Source organism: Lepisma saccharinum, chromosome 20 (assembly GCF_977018435.1).
Source record: "Lepisma saccharinum chromosome 20, izLepSacc3.1, whole genome shotgun sequence".
Lineage (NCBI taxonomy): Eukaryota > Metazoa > Arthropoda > Insecta > Zygentoma > Lepismatidae > Lepisma > Lepisma saccharinum.
Window position 1 is genome coordinate 7,041,222 of NC_139248.1, and position 19,627 is coordinate 7,060,848.

Sequence of the window (19,627 nt, forward strand, 5' to 3'; positions counted from 1 at the left end):
TGCTGGACTCAGGGTATCACCACATACGGTCCCAGGTTTGATTGTCGGCGTGGGCATGAGTGTTTTTTTTTTGTGTATGTCCTTTCATCAGTTTCATCAAATCGCTTTTATCATCTTGGATGAAATTGTCCAAAACTGGCAGAAAGCGATACGAAATAAATAAAATATGATTCATCCATTGGCCAGAGAGCAGATCGATAGTCTTGTCTGCAAGCATGTGAAAGACACCCAGGGTGTAAGTGGTGACCCTTTGAGAAAACACCCAAATGTCAACATACCTTCCACCCTGGACTACATTTTGCAGACTAATGAGGCTCTGGCGCCCGGACTATCAGCCAGGATAATCCTCTATGAAGCTCGTGCCATGATTGTCCTTCACAAGTCTCATCACGATTCATCCTCATCTTCGCGATTAGACAAAAGGGGCAGAAAATGTAAGCAAAATAATGTGAAAGACAGCCCAATCAAAATTTCACCATCACAAACAATAAAACCACAAGATATTTCAAAAAATGCAATTTATTGTACCCTTAAGGTACTTATCTTTAGAACCTCGATAGATATCCTGATACAATGAAATGTATTTGTTTCAGACCATATCACGACAGTTCCCTAAAATGCATGTTTTCTTGCGTGTAGAATGATGAGTTTAGTTCACAGTCTATTTGCTGCTTATCAATGGAGAGGGGTCTCCTCACTTTGGCTTGAATATTTTCTTTGGGTTTCGAATCCACGATCCACCACCGTCTGTCTTCTTTGGTCGGAGAACTGGCGATGACGGACAACTTCTCGATCCCGACTCCACTTGATGACTCGTGCTTGCTTCGCTGTTTTGATTGGACGAACCAGCATTGCTACCTGAAGCACCACCACTCGCCCCTAGATGGATGTCTACCAAAAGACTTTGCCTGCACAGCATAGAAACCGTGTTCATTTTGTCCTTCTTCCTCATCTTCACCTTTCTAAACCTAGAAAGAAATCCAAACCTGGATGACGACGACTGAGGTTTGACTAGACTTGTCCCGTGCGATGAGGAATGAATCAGTCCTCTCTCAGCTGACGAGCCACTTTCGACCGAGGTGACGCGCCTGCACGATATGTGTTCCATGTTTATCATGCCTGCACTCGCAGACTTTACAAGACCGTCCTTCAACAGTAGGACGTCGTCGTAGCTTGATTCGCTGCCAATGCTAACTTGGCTCAGTCTGCTTCGAGCACCGTTTTCGCAGAACGACTCTCGCTTCGAAGAATCGGGTTCCCTGGCAGAATCTTCTGTCTCGATTCGAGAACAGCCAGCCTCGGGCACTGAGCTCACCGTTCTTCTCAACACTTGTTCGGCTTTGGAAGTACTTTCACCGGACCAACTCTGACCTCCAGGTCCTCTCGAGAGAAACTCCTCCTTAGCCTTTTGAATCTTCAGAGCACGAAGTTTGGAGGGAGGGTTAGTCTGGGACTGGGCTGGTGATTTAGGAGCCGGGCGTCTGTTCCTGTATGAAAGAATGGTCTGGTCGAGTGATTCGTCTAAAGGTAGAAGTGGATTGGGTCCTTCAGTGTTTCCTTTTGATATTGCAGCCTCTGCTCCTTCTATTTCTTCCCTGGATTCCGCTGGTTGTTCTATTTTTTCTTCTTCTGGTTCGTGATGAGGTTTTATAGCTCCTGCGCTTGATGATTTAAGTATTCCAAGGATCGATGGCTTCAAGGTATTCACTGCTGATTTTATTATACCTGTGCTAGCTGACTTTTGCACGCTGCTCCCCATTGGTTCTTGTTCCAGAAAGCGCCCGTTCTTGTCTTTTCCTGCCTGAAGAGCCTTCCTGACCTCTTCCTGGTATTTTTCCATCTGCGCCCTCACGCCAAACCCGTAGGACTCTTTTCTCTCTGCAACAGGCGACCTCCATGCTGGGGATCGGGAAGGAGACCTTAATTCAGGCGACCTGTTGGCAGCTTCTTCGTTGAGCTTCTGGTTATATCGGGCGATCATTAGTTTTACGCTAGGAGCAGCTTCTTTGGCTGCAATTTTAAAGAAGTCGCGTCTGCTCGGTGTGGGAGAAGGTTGCGGGAATGGGGGAAGTCCAGTGGAGGAAGGTGTGCTTGGGGTCTCGGGAACTGAAGATCCTGTTCTAGTTCTGGAGCCATCAGTCGTTTCTCCTGATCCTTCGCACGTATTGGCAGAAACTAATGTCGAAGACTTTAGATCGGATAGAGACTGTCCATGTTTGACGTTACCTGATTCAAGCAACGGAAATTTAGATCTTACGGATGGTGGAGTTCTCGGTACAATTGGCTGTTCCATTTGTTTCCTAGGAAACGCAGGGGAAGCTGACTGGGAATCGCGAGTTCGACTGTTCCTTCTCCAAGGAACGACTCCTTTCGGAACGGAATTGCCAGTTTCTTGGGTGTCCATCTCCGAACTGGCCTTTCTTCTCCATGGTGGTGGTGTTACATCGGGCCTCACTGCTTCCTGTCTCTGAGAATCGGATTCCACAACATAACCAATCACAGACGATGCCTTTCCTTTGCTATCGTGGTGAACAGGGGAGAATATTCTGCGTGTAGTTGGAACAAATATATTTACAGGATTCTGTTTACAACCTGTTTCTGAACTATTCTGAGTTTTCACTTTTTCGTTTAGACGTGCAGATGATTTATTGGGAGAGATCCTTGACAAATCTGATACCGGCGAACTATCGTCCTTTGTACACTTAGTAACTGATTCTTCTTCATTCATAGCTACAATAGTGTCCTCGGAAGATGACGTTGCTATTTCTTTCTCTTCTCTGTTTACTTCTTTTTCCGTCGATGTCTTTGAGCTCTTCGGGTAACATTTTCCTTCACTATAGGCTATATGCGTATCGGATATACGTCTAAGTTTCAGGTCATCGGTCCCAGTTGGTTTTATGCATATAACAGTCGTTGAATAGTCTGCACTGTCGGGTTCTTTCCTTACGATTTCTAACTTTGTGGCCTGTGACTCGTGCACATCCTTCTCTTCGTTTGGGGAATCTGTTCTTGTTTTTCTCCACGGAGCACACGTGATAGTCGTTGGAGAGTTATCGCCTACATGTTTCTCACTGTCAACTCTTATGGACGAAATCTTAGCGGTCCTTACGGGAAAAGACAAAGTCACTTCGGTTTCCGGGACTACTTCATCCTTTCTTTCTCCAGATTCATCACCTACTCCCTCGTCAATTCCATTCGCCTCGTCCGCGCTCGAAACTACACTTGGTGATCTCGTTCTTTCAGAAGCCGGAGTGGATATGGCGTCCGAAGATTTTCTCCGGGTCTTCACGGTAAACACTACAATGTCTTCAGCATCCTGCTCCTTCTGATACGTGTCATCGTACGCCTCCTCATCAGTATCAGAAGATCTGTTGCTCTCGTCTGTGGAACCTTCACCCAGCTCTAGCTCGTCTTCTTCATCATCATCTTCATCTTCGGATGATGACGAGGAGGACATCATAGCACAATACTTTTCCCTCACTTCCGATGGTGGACTTAAGGTAGCTTCTTGTTGTCTGGAAGACTGTATGCTGTCCCTTTTCCAGAATCTTGGAGTGATGGTGACGCATGTGACGGGCGAATCTACATCCCTCTGCGATGTCTCGTCTCGTTCGTCGTTCTTTGATGCTTCGGCGTCTTCCTTGCTAGCAGTTCCTTGTTGTTGATCCTCACAAGAACTTCCAGGACGGCTACTTTTTGGTGGAGATTGCTGAAAATATAGACATTAGCTTCTGAAACTGTGAGCACGTAATTTGTACAGTCGCGGGCACTTCTGCGTTGTAACGCACCCATTAAATTTCAATGGGTTTCAACCTAGAAATGTCCATGACTATACATTATAATATACATTGACAATACATGATTAGCCTTGTCGATACTGTGTAACCATTGCAATTATTTGCTTTTCTAATGGTAGGGGTTTATGGGTAAGATTTGCAGTCATTACATTTTAATAATTCAAATGGATGATATTAAAGTTGCAGTGCACTTTGGGAAGAAACACCATTAAGTCGGGCAAACTGATTCGCAGTTGTTAAGGAAAGCGCATGAAAAGCCTTCTTCCAGCGAGAAAATTTGCTATAATTTATACGTACACATTACTCATGATGATGATAATTATACCTTGAATCACTTCGACAAAGACCACACGTACAATGCTTTTTCGGCATGTTTTCAACGCAAGATCTGATCTGTTTGCCGGAAATATGGTGGCGGCCTTGATTTCGCGCAATGACTTGTGGGGGAAGTTATTCGCTAAATATCATCCATTTGCAATTGCATTCAATATATTTAGCAAGTGTGTGCGTGTGAATTTCGGTCTGCCAATGTTTATATTTGATAATAGGGCATGTGTAACCATTTTTAAGTATTCCGGTGAGTTAAATATGATCAGTGTGGTATTTAACAAATTTCCACTGAGGCAAATTCGGGTGACATGTCTTAATAAGTTGGCTATGGATTTATTAAAAATTCACACACACACTGCGTCGAAACACAACACGTAAATGGCATATTTAATAAGTATTGTCAGATTCGAACCTCAAAATTCCTCGAGTCATAAAAATGTAAGTATAAATTTTAAAATTTTAATGCTCACTTTGTATTTTGTATTATATAACAATAAAAGGAGGAGTATTTTGAAAAAATATTGGTTTATAGTACTCTTACACATATCACTACACACTGCTACATTTTTATCCTAATTATATTTCTGTATTGCCCATGTAGCATTTTGCAGTTCTCTTTCACAGAGTTTAGAATCCAGAAGGGGTAGCAACTATTGAGAAGAAATTTCCCATCATTCCTCTTGCAAATGAGATTCCGAAACATAGTAGTCAAATTATATAATTCTAATACCATTGAGTCAAATTATCACCAGATATATTGCTGTGCTGCCTTCAATTTAACAATAATACGTCATGGCAAGATAGTATCGTTGCTTACCTTGTTGGAATCAATGAGTATATTTTTGGGTGTAGATTTATCGTTATAACAAAATCTAGATAATTCAAATATATTTTGTTGAAGCAAAAGCCTCGAGACTGAAAATACTGACACTCTAAAAGATCTTCGAGGTTAGTTTAGGAATAAATGTTGAAAAATAAATATAAATATTGTTAATAGGTAAAATTTTACAAGAATGAGTGTTTTCGCTATTATACGCATGTAGTAAACATGAATTGAAATAAACTAATTGTCAAACTCTATACGTTAACTTCTCAAAAGTGTTTTCACCGTAGTTGTGCACTACTTAAACCTTCAGTTGAACAACTTGAAAAGATTACTCTTTCCTATAATGTATGTTCTCGTGGTATATTTAGCCTCTCATTTCGTGTACTTCCAACAATATTAATGAAGCAAGGATCTGAAAGTAGTATTGAGCTCAAAATATTTGTAATTTCGTAACTCACCGTATTCTCCGTGGATGCAACGTTTTGGTCTTGTCCTGGACTTTCTTCCATCGATTCAATTTCTGTGTCTGTATAAAAAGAAAATACAAATTCGGGTAAAGAAGGTGACAAATTTTGCGTGAAAAATAGTTGGGTTAGTTAATATGTAGAATGTAGCCATGGGAAGCTAAAGAAGTAGGGGGGATGTCAGATCATTGATAAAAGTTGAATAGCCTGCTATTATTGTTATTGTACGATAATATCGAATATAAACTTATAGTAATCAACTAAATTTATTACTGTTGTATGTCTGTGGTAAGAATCTTATACTCGATTCATCAGATGAATGAATTTGACACTGACACAACTGTTTTTTCATTATTTTTCAACGTTTCATAAGTCAATACTGAAATGCATAGCTATTCTATTTTGTTAGTAAATTTTAGTTATAAAGTTGTGTGACATCTCACATAAAATTCTAATTTTTGGAATTTTGAAAACTAATTATGAAACTATTTACTCTGGGAATTAAATTAAATGGCAAAATATGGAAATATAACATAATTTCTGTATTTTGCACTGATTTTTTTCGATCTAACACAGCTTTTAATTTGGTTATTCTGTTCGAATACTAACTGAACCTTATGTATGTTATTAACAATAAAAATACCAAGCATTCTTCTGTTTTGTAGCTTTAAATGAACAATGCTAATTTTCCAGGTGGGGGTTGCGGGACCGGTCGACTCCCATCCCGACTCCCATGAATGTAACAGTTTCTCATTACAAACTATTCAGAATCAATTCCACTATCTTTATTGCCCTTTTAAGAAAAGTCAGGTATTCATTCATCACTGTTATTTCTACAGGAATATAACTTACGGTATAACTTGGTATTTTACGTAATTGTATACGATATTTGAATTTGGTAATTTAACAACAAAATGCAAAATTTTCCAAAAGGAACATATACATCAATAGGGTATTTATAAACAAGATTGAAAGTTGAAAGTAACACACACCACAATGTTTTATTGAGCTGGTTTTAACCCAATTTTTGGCAGTATTGCCTCTTAAGTAATCTCTACAATAATGCTGAGTCAATACCGATGTCGATGGATCAGTATGGGCCGATGCCAGTGTATCTGTATCTGAAAGTATCGCTTATTATTTCCAACTAGCTGATTGCCCGGCGTTGCCCGGGTATATATTTATCCCAATCTTGTATTAGACAGGAAAATAATGAATTCTAACTATTGTGTAAAACGTAATTAATTTTAAATGTGATCGTGAATGTCACCAATTAGCTTAGCGACTCCGAAAACTATGGATTCGACACTAATCTAGGTCATTTGTGGCATTTTATTTTTCACCCCCTCTCACCCTCCATGCCGATAGGTGATGAACTTGGAGTTGAACAGCATTGAAGTGTCACGAGAACTATGGATTCCATTCGCAACACAGCCTGAATGTTAGACAACCCGAGAAACACTATCGTTGTGCGGATTGCATAGAGTCACGGATGTCTGTCTGTGCGGAATATAATATCGGTGGTTCTCGATTACTTTTACATGTCGCCCCTTCCCACCCCACCCCTATGTGTGCCAGGGTTACCACACAGTATTTATTTCCAGATTTCAAGTGATACGTGTACCAAGGCTGGTTGAAATTGCTGCAGGCGTTCGAGAGTTATGCCGGAACAAACAAATATACACACACACACATCCATCCATTTTTATATATATAGAAGACAGATACCTGCCGATACTTTTACCGACATTTTGGTTTGTTTTTCACAGACTTGGCAAAAATTCGGCACGACACTTTCGCGGAGTTTAATACGAAATTCGAAGTTTTCCTTTTATTTTGCACAAGATTTGTGTGAAAAAAAAAAATTTCGTGGTCACATATAATTTAATATTCTGACGTAATTCTCAAATATTTAAATCATATATCTTGGTAAATTGATGCATATAGTTAAAGAGGAATGCTTACACACTGATATTAATCTATATTTTGAGCAACTTTTAAATGATATAATTTTCAATTATTGGTTGAAAGTGGTATCGGCCCAGTCCTACTCTACAATGGTAGAAATGATAAACGAGTTAGGATAATTTCAGTTGGTTAACTTAAAGCCTGAACTGTATTTCTAGTAGGAATGCCCTAGTTGACGCTGGACTGGCTACCCATTTGCTAGTTTTCGCTTGACACGATACTTGTTACCGTACTTGTCGATAATTTTTGTTCCCATAAGACACTGCGCAGTAAAGATGGACGAGCAATTTGAAGAATGTTGTAGAATTACTGCTTTGTCCTTTTATTAGAAATTAAAGAAGAAAGGTATGGACTAGAGATTGGCTTGAAAAAATATGGTAATCGATACGTACCGAACAAGTTTTTTAATTAACTCGACTATGATTATTCATACATGAGATTCGAAGGATTCATTCACAAATTAACGAAAAAATCATACATTTAATTTAATACACTTGTTATATTAAGAATTTTCATTTTCGGCTACTAATACTTGTTATGTACACATCTCATCGCTTTGCATAAATACCTAAATTAACTGAAAACGATTGCACTGCACGTCATCTCTTTACTTTTTTCTTTATTGAGAAACTAACAAAAACAGCCAACACTCGGAAACCACAGACAAAAAACTCCCCTCTGCAAACTCTCAGATTATCTTCACATGGGCAAACTTTGCTCTGATTGGCTGTTCGACAGAATCCAGTCGAGGAAAGCCAGTAGCAATTAGAACATGTCCTATTCCTCCAAACCAGTCAAGCAGCCATCACATCCGGGCAGGTAGCCAGTTCAACGCCAACTAACTGGATATCCTGTTCCCTGTGATTCGGCCTTAAAACCACCCAGTGGAGGTATATAGTGACCCACTTTGAACTGCAAGTCCAGTCCCGATTAGCTTATATGTGCATAAAGTCGACTTAAAAAACTCAAAACAGTAAAAACTTAATCTCTGCAATTCTAGCTTAAGTGTCGCCCTTACATAACCTAACCTTCATATCTCCAATTTGGTGAGGTTAGGTTATGTTGGGTTCTACAGCATACACGGAAGGAATTGTATAGAGGCAGGCTTACCGGTTTTAGAACACAGTATAGTAAGTCCTCGCTTCAGTTCCAGAACCTTGTTGGTTAGGAGAAAAGGCAGTTCAGCAAGTTCTTCGGAACTTTGACGCGGCAGACGCTCTGAGTGGTCCCTTAGGGTTGCGTCCGGTACCTGAAAGAAAGTCATGAAAGATGGAACACAGGCTGATAGATGCTTACATATACTGGGTGTGACAAGAGTATTACCAGTTGGAATAGTATGCTGGTTCAGATCAGAGGCGCAACCAGAGGGGGGTAGGGGGCATTGCCCCCCCCCCCAACCTTCGACGGAAGTCAATTCAAGGAGGCGCAAACTTTCAAGGACAAGGACACCTGCAGGGAGCACAGAGGAGCAATTGCACCCCTCGATTTCAAATTTAATGCAAATAAAACTAAATTTCGTAAACATTTCTTGCTCGCTTCGCGATCTGAGTGAAAAAAATTGTGAAAGAGAGAATGCCATGGCGCCCTATTAAATCAATATTGTTTTCAGTTGCAAAAATTGGATTTAAAAATTTTCTTCCTCGCTTGGCTCGCAATAAAATTATTTTCTGTAATGTATTTAAATAATATGTTTTGTATATATGTAATGAATAAACTTTGAATACGTACACAATTTAGTGTTAGCATGTTGCATATTTATTTTAGTATTTTTTGTCGCTCCATGTTGCATATGTGTAAAATATACGTTGTACATGAAAGTTATACATGCTATATGTACAAAAAGAACTATCTTCGGAATGCATTTATCATTCATTTACTTCCATTCAAAAATTCAGTTTGTATGCTTGTTTTCCATTATTAGCTAATGTGAAATTGACGGTGTTGAAAATATATTTCAAATCGTTTGTTCCAAACAAATGCTTTAGCACCGACTTCTACCCCTTTTTTGCGTAATTTGTGAGGATAATAACGTCTTTGATACTACTACTACTACCACTAGTATTAATATTAATAATAATAATGCTATTATTATTATTATTATTATTATTATTATTATTGGTACGTTTATCCTGGTACTTCCCCCCAGACAAAAATTCGTAGTTGTGTGTCTGGTTCAGATCCCACGTTAAAATGTAGGTCCATTCCATATGCGCATAAAGTCGGCAAACTTTGATGTTTCTCTCAAGTTGGCCCGCTTCAGACGAAAGCATTTTTTCTTAACATTTATGCCATGACTAAAATGCTACCATGTAAATTGAAAATTCTTGTCGCATTTCAGACGGCATTGCATATTTCATGTCATTTCTCAAGGATAGGATCGGCCATATTTCTGTAGCATTTTTCGTAGTATAACCAATCAGAAGCGAGCTCTAGGTCACGATGGCAGATGTAATGGCGGTCGCGTGAGATGTAAACAATGTATCACTTCACATTTTTAAGAGCCGATAACTATTCAACCGATAGGAATAACGTTTCGTATTAAATAAAAAGTTTTAAGTACAAATTAATGGACCTGTTTAAATACACCCTATATATCGCATACAATACACGTGTCGAAAAGTAAATTATGTGTATCAATTGTAAACACCGGACACAAATATCTCAATAGCTTGATGGGTACTTAGTGTTACAAAAAAAATGTAGAATTTAAGTTTGTTTTCACGATATCTAGTCAATTAAATAACCATTTCCTCTTTTAATTAAATGTATTAGTTTTTAAGCAAAAACTGCGTAACTCGTATGCCTTTCGTGCTGTATATATTATTTAACAGGGTGCGAAATCATTGAAGAATGTTGGGGGGAGAAAGATTTTAATCTACACCCCTCCGCACAAACATATTTACGATATACATATTTATAATGTTATTAAAAGTAAAAAAAATACTAAATTAAAAATATATTTATATTTTTATTAATTACAAATAAAGAAATTGATTTGTTACTTTTATATATATAAGATATTACAATATCGATATTACATATAAACTGGCAAACTTGTTCCTGTACTAACTGGTTAAAGATGTTAATAAATTATGAAATAGTTGAAGTGGTTTTCTTATGTGTAACTTTTTATTTACTTCTTGCTTTATGTTAATGTAAATCAATTAGATTATTGTCTTCCATACATGTTTTACTTTTATTGTGAATATTGATATATATATTGATTAGATCTTCTGAGAGAGAGAAGCATTGAACACTCACAACCACACTAATTTGTGTGTGTTTCCGATATTATTCTTAGTATAGTATACTTGAAATTAAAAGTAATTCCTGTTTTTTTGTTTGTCGTAACAAAAACTCTCCCCTCCCGGAAGATTTTTGAGGCCAAGATTGTTTGTGGGGGAAATCCCCCCGTCCCCCCCAGGATTTCGCACCCTGCTATTTAAGGTTCTCTGCACGATTCGCATCGCAATCGCAAATGCTAAGAGAAAATGATTCCGTGTACAGTATTGTCTGCTATAAAAAGAATGCTACATTTTTGGAAGCATTTATGCTAGCAAAAATGTTAAAAGAAATGCTAAAGCGGGACTTACTCTGTATTGCACAATAAATATTAGAAAGGAACATGAAAACAAGTTTTATAATCTCGTCATTCTCATTGAATCAAATTCTTTTGTCCTACGCAACGTGCCAATTCTTTGTGGATCGCAGGTTTCTTTTCACTAAAAGGATTACAGCATTCATGTTCATTTTCTATATGTTTTTACCTGAACTCTTTGTATGTTGGTAATACAGGCGCATATAAAAACAATGAACCCAATGTACCTGTAACGATCCCATGGATATAGACATTCCATCCGCAGATGACCAGTGGCGGGCGTGAGTCGCGCGGCGTGCACCAGTTCTTCCTGGTAGGAAGTCCCTCTTTTTCCTTTGGTCTTCGAGCTCGAATCTAAGACTGTGGATCTCCCTGTTTCTCTCCGCCAATGCTATTTCCAGCTTCTCGGCCTGAAAGAAGAAATTATTTCTAAGAACACGACAGAATTTTCTTTCTTCGTTACTAGTTAATTGCGTCTTTTGTGTTTAACAGGGAACGGATACATACATATTCATATAATGCTATTGCAAATTGTGGCATGTAAGCTCAAAAATTGTATCTTTTTTATTTTCCATAAGGTGGTGGGAAATGAAGCATCACTGCGATAAGGTGGTGAGAAATGAAGCCTCACTGCGATAAGGTGGTGAGAAATGAATCATCACTGCGATAAGCTGGTGAGAAATGAAGCATGACTTACTATAAGGTGGTGAGAAATGAAGCATGACTTACTATAAGGTGGTGAGAAATGAAACATCACTGCGATAAGGTGGTGAGAAATGAATCATCACTGCGATAAGCTGGTGAGAAATGAAGCATAACTTACTATAAGTCGTGAGAAATGAAGTGGTGAGAAATGAAGCATGACTTACTATAAGGTGGTGAGAAATGAATCATCACTGCGATAAGCTGGTGAGAAATGAAGCATGACTTACTATAAGGTGGTGAGAAATGAAACATCACTGCGATAAGGTGGTGAGAAATGAATCATCACTGCGATAAGCTGGTGAGAAATGAAGCATAACTTACTATAAGTCGTGAGAAATGAAGTGGTGAGAAATGAAGCATGACTTACTATAAGGTGGTGAGAAATGAATCATCACTGCGATAAGCTGGTGAGAAATGAAGCATAACTTACTATAAGTCGTGAGAAATGAAGTGGTGAGAAATGAAGCATGACTTACTATAAGGTGGTGAGAAATGAATCATCACTGCGATAAGCTGGTGAGAAATGAAGCATGACTTACTATAAGGTGGTGAGAAATGAAACATCACTGCGATAAGGTGGTGAGAAATGAATCATCACTACGATAAGCTGGTGAGAAATGAAGCATAACTTACTATAAGTCGTGAGAAATGAAGTGGTGAGAAATGAAGCATGACTTACTATAAGGTGGTGAGAAATGAATCATCACTGCGATAAGCTGGTGAGAAATGAAGCATGACTTACTATAAGGTGGTGAGAAATGAAACATCACTGCGATAAGGTGGTGAGAAATGAATCATCACTACGATAAGCTGGTGAGAAATGAAGCATAACTTACTATAAGTCGTGAGAAATGAAGCATCACTGCGATAAGGTGGTAAGAAATGAAACCACTGCGATAAGGTGGTGAGAAATGAAACATCACTGCTATAAGGTGGTGAGAAATGAAGCATAACTTACTATAAGGTGGTGAGAAATGAAGAATAACTTACTATAAGGTGGTTAGAAATCAAGCATAACTTACTATAAGGTGGTGAGAAATGAAGCATCACTGCGAGAAGGTGGTGAGAAATGAAGCAAAACTGCTATAAGATGGTGAGAAATGAACTGCGATAAGGTGGTGAGAAGTGAATCATCACTGCTATAAGGTGGTGAGAAATGAAGCATCACCGTGATAAAGTGATGAGATAACGAAACAGCATGACGATAAAGTGATGAAAACCCCAGGCAGCACTGTAATAAAGTGATGGGAAAACGAATAAAGCAGTGAGTTTGGAAAACTTACTAGTTTCAGAAGCTCTGTAGATAGTTGCTGGACGTGAGAGACAGCTTCATCCCCGCTGAAGGTTGAAAGCAAAGTCTCCGGGTTTGGTTTCAGCTCTTCAGTTTCAGCGCTTACAGCCGTGATGTTGGCCTCCTGCAGCTGTTTCATCTTGCCCACAAGGTTCTTCGCCAGCGCCACTTGCTGCTGCGACTGTTGTTGGAAGGAATCCTGGAAAGGAGCAAGCAAATACGGAAACGGAAACGGACAGTCACTAGGCACCTGAATGTGTGATATGAAACCAAAGATCTTCAAAGTAAAACGATGTATCGTCAAGCTTTAATATTGAAAAGATATTCTAAAGAATGATTCATCAGTCACAATTCATCCTTATCTTCGCAATTAACCAAACGTGGCAGAAACGTGAAGTAAAATAAATCCATTCATTAATTTAACAAAAAGTACACTAAGTTAACTAACTAGCTAACTCTCTAGCCTTCTCAAACCCGAAGGTTTATGGCTGCAGCCACGCAAGCCTTCCATCTGTCCCTATCTTGGACAAGAACAATCCAATGTTTTCCATCCTTACCAATTTCCTTTAGGTCCATTAAAACAAAAGTAAACAAATATTGTATATTTTGCCTCTAGTAATGACAACTCTTTCGGGGAAGGTAGGTGTCAGGTACCCTTAAACCCCTCCTGTAAATACACCCTTGCGTACAACTTGCACAGATGGGAACGCACTTTTACCGTCTGTCTAACTCTCCCAGACCCTCTGAAGTTATTCCGCATATAGCACAGTAAACTTGCTTGACGCTTGAAACAAGCTTTACATGAAAAGTGAACAAGCTTGCTGAAAGCATATAATTCCAAGCTGTTGGCTTGCATCAGACTTGAATCAATCAACTCTAGTCACCGTGTGTAAAATTTACAGCAAGCTTGCATCAAGGTTGTTACAGAAAGCTGCATGTTGATACAAGCTTGTCGTATCCAACTGGCTTTGACAAGCGAGAAGCAAGCTACCGCAAGCTTTCGTGGATCGCCAGAACAACTGCGAAAGGGATTAAGCGCGAAAGTAACATTTTCGCGGTTATTCCGTTTGGCGGTTGTTCCTTTCGCTCTTAGATGAAAAGGTCTAAATATGACCCCACCCCCCTTTTTATGTTGTCATTTTCGGAGACAAAAAATATATCAAGCACCTGCCTTTAAAATGCATATCTATGAAATATATACTTAAATGTAATACATGCTAAAGTATAGAAGGTCTCAATTTTTTTAAAAAAAATAGCAATTTCCAAAAAATGGTAAAATTATGCATTTCAAAATTTTGGTCTAAATATGGGCTACTAGTGGCAATATCACAAAAGCAATTAAAATTTTAAAAAAAACAGTCATTTATCGCTAAAACATTATAAAATTCATATATATGAATAATCTGTTGTTTTGAAAATTACGCGGAATGGGAAAAATCGAAATTAAGAAAAACATCCAAATATTTGTTGAAAATGTGATCTCAACATTAGACCTCATGTCATAGTCCATATTTATACCATATATGTCTTCTTTAATTTATTTTAGCTCTCTGTGGTACACTTCGCAACATCTTATTTGACCGCCCTGAAAAATTTCAAAGTCCGGAATTCGTAAATTTGGCAGCATAGCGCTTCAGAGCCAACCAAGAGTAGCCCCAACTTTGCAACATTTCTTCTTCCTGAATGAAAACGCTCGTGATTTTTTTCATTCTTTCACATTCCATAAAGTAAAGATACCCATGGCAGTAATAAAATATATGAGTAGACCAAAAAATGTTAAGTAGAAATACATATGTTGAAAATATTTCAAGATTCTTCGTTCTGAATTTGAAAATAGTAAAATGTATGTGCATTGTGAAACACTGAACAGGTTCTCATCAACCTGGAAAGAATTGCGGTCACATTTGAATGCAAAAAGGCAAATTTATGATGATTTTATGCGAAATGTTTAGTAAAGATACCTTGCACAACACCAAACGATTCTGAAAAGTGTGCCTTTTCCTTGGTTCTTGGCGAAAAATGGTTCGAAACTCCGGCACAATGTTGCTTGAACTGAGATTAACGTGTTTTACTAAGCTTTCTGTTAGCAATCTCCTGGAGTAGTTGGTTAGATGACAGCACTTTCGTTTTTTTACTGTTTTCGTCAAGATCGAAACATCGTAGGTTCAAATCCCACCCTTTCGTTATTATTTTTTCCTTTTTATTTACCGAGTACGAAGTGTTCTAATAACGTAATATAATATTATATGATATTACTGTAAATGTTTATGCGATGCGTGCTCAGTGGCGGCGATTGGGTTTCAAAACTAATGGGGCAAGGTGGGGAAGGGCAAGGACAGTTTCTTTCCCTTGGTAGATAATGTTTAGCATAGTGCGGGGTCATCTGCCCCTCCACACTCCATAATCGTCGCCACTGTGCATGCCTCAAGTAATGCTTCTACTAATGTTTTTAATCTTTCAGTGATTGGCAGGATTTTAGGAAATACTTTCCCTTTCATTCAGCTGTTATAAGTTAACACATATTAAGAACTTACATGTCAACTTTCTGCATCCGGAAATGCTGGACATAAATCGCATAAATATCAACGAAAATATCCAAGAAACGTAGATAAGCATTCTCGTCCAAAGCCGTTTACTTCCCGAAAAAGATTTTGCAAAAAAGTAGGTTTGAACCCATGACCTTCCATTCCATAAGCAAAAGATCCCCCTACACCACACGGTTCACGTTATTTTATGCACTCGGTTCGGATCCCACTTTAAACTGTAGGTCCAGTCCCGATTAGCCTTACTATGCATAAAGGTGACTTAAAACACCAAATCAACCAATTCATCTCCTTTCAGAGTGGGCCTTCTATGATACTGTAGTCGGCCAGCATCCGAAAATACAGTTCTGCTTCGCGTATACCAGAGTGTAATTGCATTTAATATTGTGACTAATTTTACTTTAAAACTACAGATTAGAGCGATAATAGTGTCCAGAAAAAGAACCTCAAAGTAGATATTCACACGAAGTATTTTAATCCATTGCCAAACATTTAAGTTAAGAATAATATTATGCTTTTCCATTGGCAGTATTTTCGATTCATGGTGAATTTGCTAAAAGGACGATGTCAAGAAATCTAAATATGTAAGTTTTACTAGTAAATGCATTTAAAATGCACGAAACAACAGGGGAGGAGAAAAATAAATCTCAAATATAAGTAAAAATGCAACAAAAACTTAAAAATACTGACAAATAAACTAAAAGCCAAAAAAGGCCGAAAAATGCAAAAAAAATGTAAAATAGAAAGTGTTTTCCAGCTATAACTGAAGGGAAACTGACATAATATCAGGTTTAGCATTGTTTTTAAGGGTCAGAAAAGAAGTTGATTTTTCATCAACTTCCGGACCCTAATTAGTAATTATGACCATTGAAAAAGTTGGAAGTAGCTTACTTAAAATTTTCTTGCTGAGGGATCGTATCGTCCCATATCTCTACTTCATAATACAGAAAAACATCAAGTTCATATTTCGAAAATGACTTGGAGTTTTCCACCACGAAAATATGTTTTTCATAGTTTGAAGTTCGTTAGTATTATCTTTAAAAGGTTTCAATTGTTTTAATTTCACACATATTTTATATTTCATACGTTCCTCTCTCTTTTCATACAGTCTTTGGAAAAGAGCTGAAGTTTCTTGTCAAACGGGGTCTGGTTCAAATGACTCCTTTTCGCTCTCCTGTTCCTACTTTAAACAAACACCAAAATACTTCGTAACTAAACGATTGCTTGTTCAAAACACGGAATCTTTACACAATTTACAAAATATGACAAAACGCCAATAGACATGTTCATCATTTTTCCCTTTCAGCGTTTCTCGATTTTATCTGAATTCGTTTCCTCATGAAAATTGCCATGAGGAAATTATACATATGACATTATGTGTGAATTGGTTTCTTCAAACTGGTAGCACATTTTAACATGAGCTACCTGGAGAAGAGGTAGCGTGTTTGTTTCTTACGAGGGAGGTCGTAGGTTCGATTCTCCACCTAGACAGGATTTTTTTCAGGAGTATATCGTTGGGTGTAAAGTTTATCCACCGTGCTAAGAAGTTAACATTGGTCTCTGTATTTCACGAGAGGAAAGGAAATAGTAAGAGAAAGTTATTTCGATGATAGGAGGAAGTCACATGCCACGTGGAATGCGCGCATAATCAAGTTACGTAGAGCTAAGTCTGTGATGGTGGTTTCGAATATTGGAAAGTTTGTTATATCTGATACTCGTACTTTCTGTTCAAAAACTCATTAAACGCTCTCCTTCGTTACAGTACTGCACTACATCACTACTTAACATAAGTGTATATCTTTTTTTAGTATATCGAAATCAAATAATCAATATTTTAGGTGTCAGTGAAGAACAAACAATACATAACTTAAATAATATTACATTTTGCATCCTGAATACATATATGTGATTTGTGAATTAATCATGATGTGTGTGTTAACACAACATATGAACAATAACTAAAAAGAAAAGTTTTAACTTTAAATCCTGGAAATCTCCAACTTCTAACTGGAAATATGCGCAGAAGGGACGTCCCTCAAGTGTGCATCGGATTCATTATTTAAATATTCTAATATCAACGGTATCTGTTCACCAAACAAAAAAAAGAAAGAGGAGAGGGTGGATTTGAACCCGCGACCTTTCACCCTTGATGAAAAAAAAAGGATAGCAACGCCTAACCAACTACTCTACGTTAATGTCATGACGTAATACCATTAAAAACATGTTGATGTTTATGAAGACTCCCACCTTCCTGTGTTTCAAGCACATTTTCTCGACAAGTCGTGTAAAATATATGTTTTTGAGAACTGTTCGATATTATGCAAGGTATTGTAAATAAAATGTCGCATAAACTCCTCACAAATTTGCTTCTTTTTGCACAAACTTGATGGCAATTTCCTCCAGGTGGAGAAAAACTCTATTCAGTGTTTCAAACCCCCCAAATTTCAAGTCGGGCAAGCAGAATCGTAAATATCCTTCAAGGTTCTTTTTCCAATTTATTATTTCTGTTTGATTGCGTATTATAATACCGGTTTATAGTTTCTAAGTTCATGGAAAGTGTTAAATTGAAAACCTATCAACGCAGCGTTTTTCGTCTAGTGGAAGGACCTACTCAAAGTTGGCTACTCTCACCTGGAGCTGAAGTGCAATGTTGCTAAGTTTACGATTTCGGGACTTAGAATTCTTTCGGGGCGGTCAAATAAGATGTTGCGAAGTGTACATATTTCATGACATTATAAAAGCCCACATTTGTTTTTTGTACCGCTAATATCATAACCTATACAAAGCAGATGAGAATTCAGAAAACGCCGAGTTAAAACATACCTGCAAAAAGTTTTCGGAGGTCGAAATTCTATAACAGCGTCCATGGCCGAAACTAAGCACTACATTCTCTTGCGAATTGGCGTCGCAACCTTTGTCCTTGACAGATAACCAGTTCATATAGCTTCTGCCAGGCTGCAGCACCCAGGAGCGCTGATTACTCCAAAACCCATATTTAAACCTTCGCTCATATTTAGCCCTTCTCCTCTATTACTTTCCCTCTTATTTCATTTCGCGCTTATTCCTTTAGCTCTTTTTACTTTCCCTCTTATTCCATTTCGCGCTTATTCCTTTCACTCTTATTCCTTCGCTCTTGTTCCGTTCGCACTTAGTCCGTTTCGCTCTAATTCCTCTCGCGCTTGATGCGTTTTACGGTTGTTCCCTTCGAGCTTATTCCGGTTTACAATTTTGGTTTCGCGATTAATCAGTTTCGCGGTTGTTCCTTTCGCGCTTATTCCTTTCGCTCTTCTCCCATTTCGCGCTTATTTCTTTCTCTTATTACATTTCTCGTGTATTCCTTCGCGTTTATACTGAATTACATGTTATTAAATAGCTGTCAAGAGGTAAGCAAAATGATCATCACCCAGGTGTCTTGTGAGGTGTCATCTTACCTGCAATGCTATCCCTTCCTTCTGCAGCTGCTCCTGGAAGCTCTCCAGCTCTTTCAACTTCTTCTTCAGCCTCTCTATGAGATCCCTCTGGTGGGTGTCCAGGTCGCTTCTCGAAGGTTGCTGCTCTGTCCAATACACACAAAGATTATCACTGGAATACTTAGACTGGGCACTGCACTACATGTAATCGAGAATTAGTCTCGAAGTAGGCTCCAGGACGTGGATCAACAATGGTACTTATAAATCGGGACCACAAATGCGGTCCCGGAGGACCAATATTCGAATCATGCGACAATTATATTCGAACGTTTGTGCGCGCGTGTGTATTCTAGGTCCAGAATTGGGTATGGTCAGGGTGCTAAAGGGTTAATATTGGCGTAACGTTGCACTTGAGTTTGGAATAGGTTTTGATACCTTAGAGTACGTATCAGTTCAAATTGAGCATTTTGAGTTGTTGTTTTGAATCCACTTTATGCACAGATAGGCTAATCGAGACTGGATCTACAGTTTAAAGTGGGATCCGAACCAGGGAAACCTTGATTACTAGGCGATGACGTTACCACTACGCCAACGGGGACCCGTGAGCATTTTGAAATATTCAAGATGGCATGTGGGTGGTGCAGGGTGCGAAATCCTGGGGGGACGGGGGATTTCCCCCACCAACACTCGTGGTT

At 38.4% G+C, this 19,627-nt stretch overlaps 1 protein-coding gene across 1 annotated transcript in view; it reads right to left on the reverse strand.

The window, feature by feature from the left end:
• Positions 1–501: 501 nt before the first annotated feature.
• LOC146003693 (uncharacterized) overlaps positions 502–19,627 on the reverse strand; it is an 85,042-nt gene continuing 65,916 nt past the window's right edge. Inside the window, exons 10-15 of the mRNA XM_083142059.1 lie at positions 18,954–19,078; positions 12,972–13,178; positions 11,211–11,393; positions 8,496–8,634; positions 5,412–5,479; positions 502–3,709 (exon numbers count right to left, since the gene is read on the reverse strand). Coding sequence (XP_082998185.1) covers positions 695–3,709; positions 5,412–5,479; positions 8,496–8,634; positions 11,211–11,393; positions 12,972–13,178; positions 18,954–19,078 — 3,737 coding nt within the window. The 3' untranslated portion in view covers positions 502–694. The remainder of the gene's footprint in view (positions 3,710–5,411; positions 5,480–8,495; positions 8,635–11,210; positions 11,394–12,971; positions 13,179–18,953; positions 19,079–19,627) is intronic.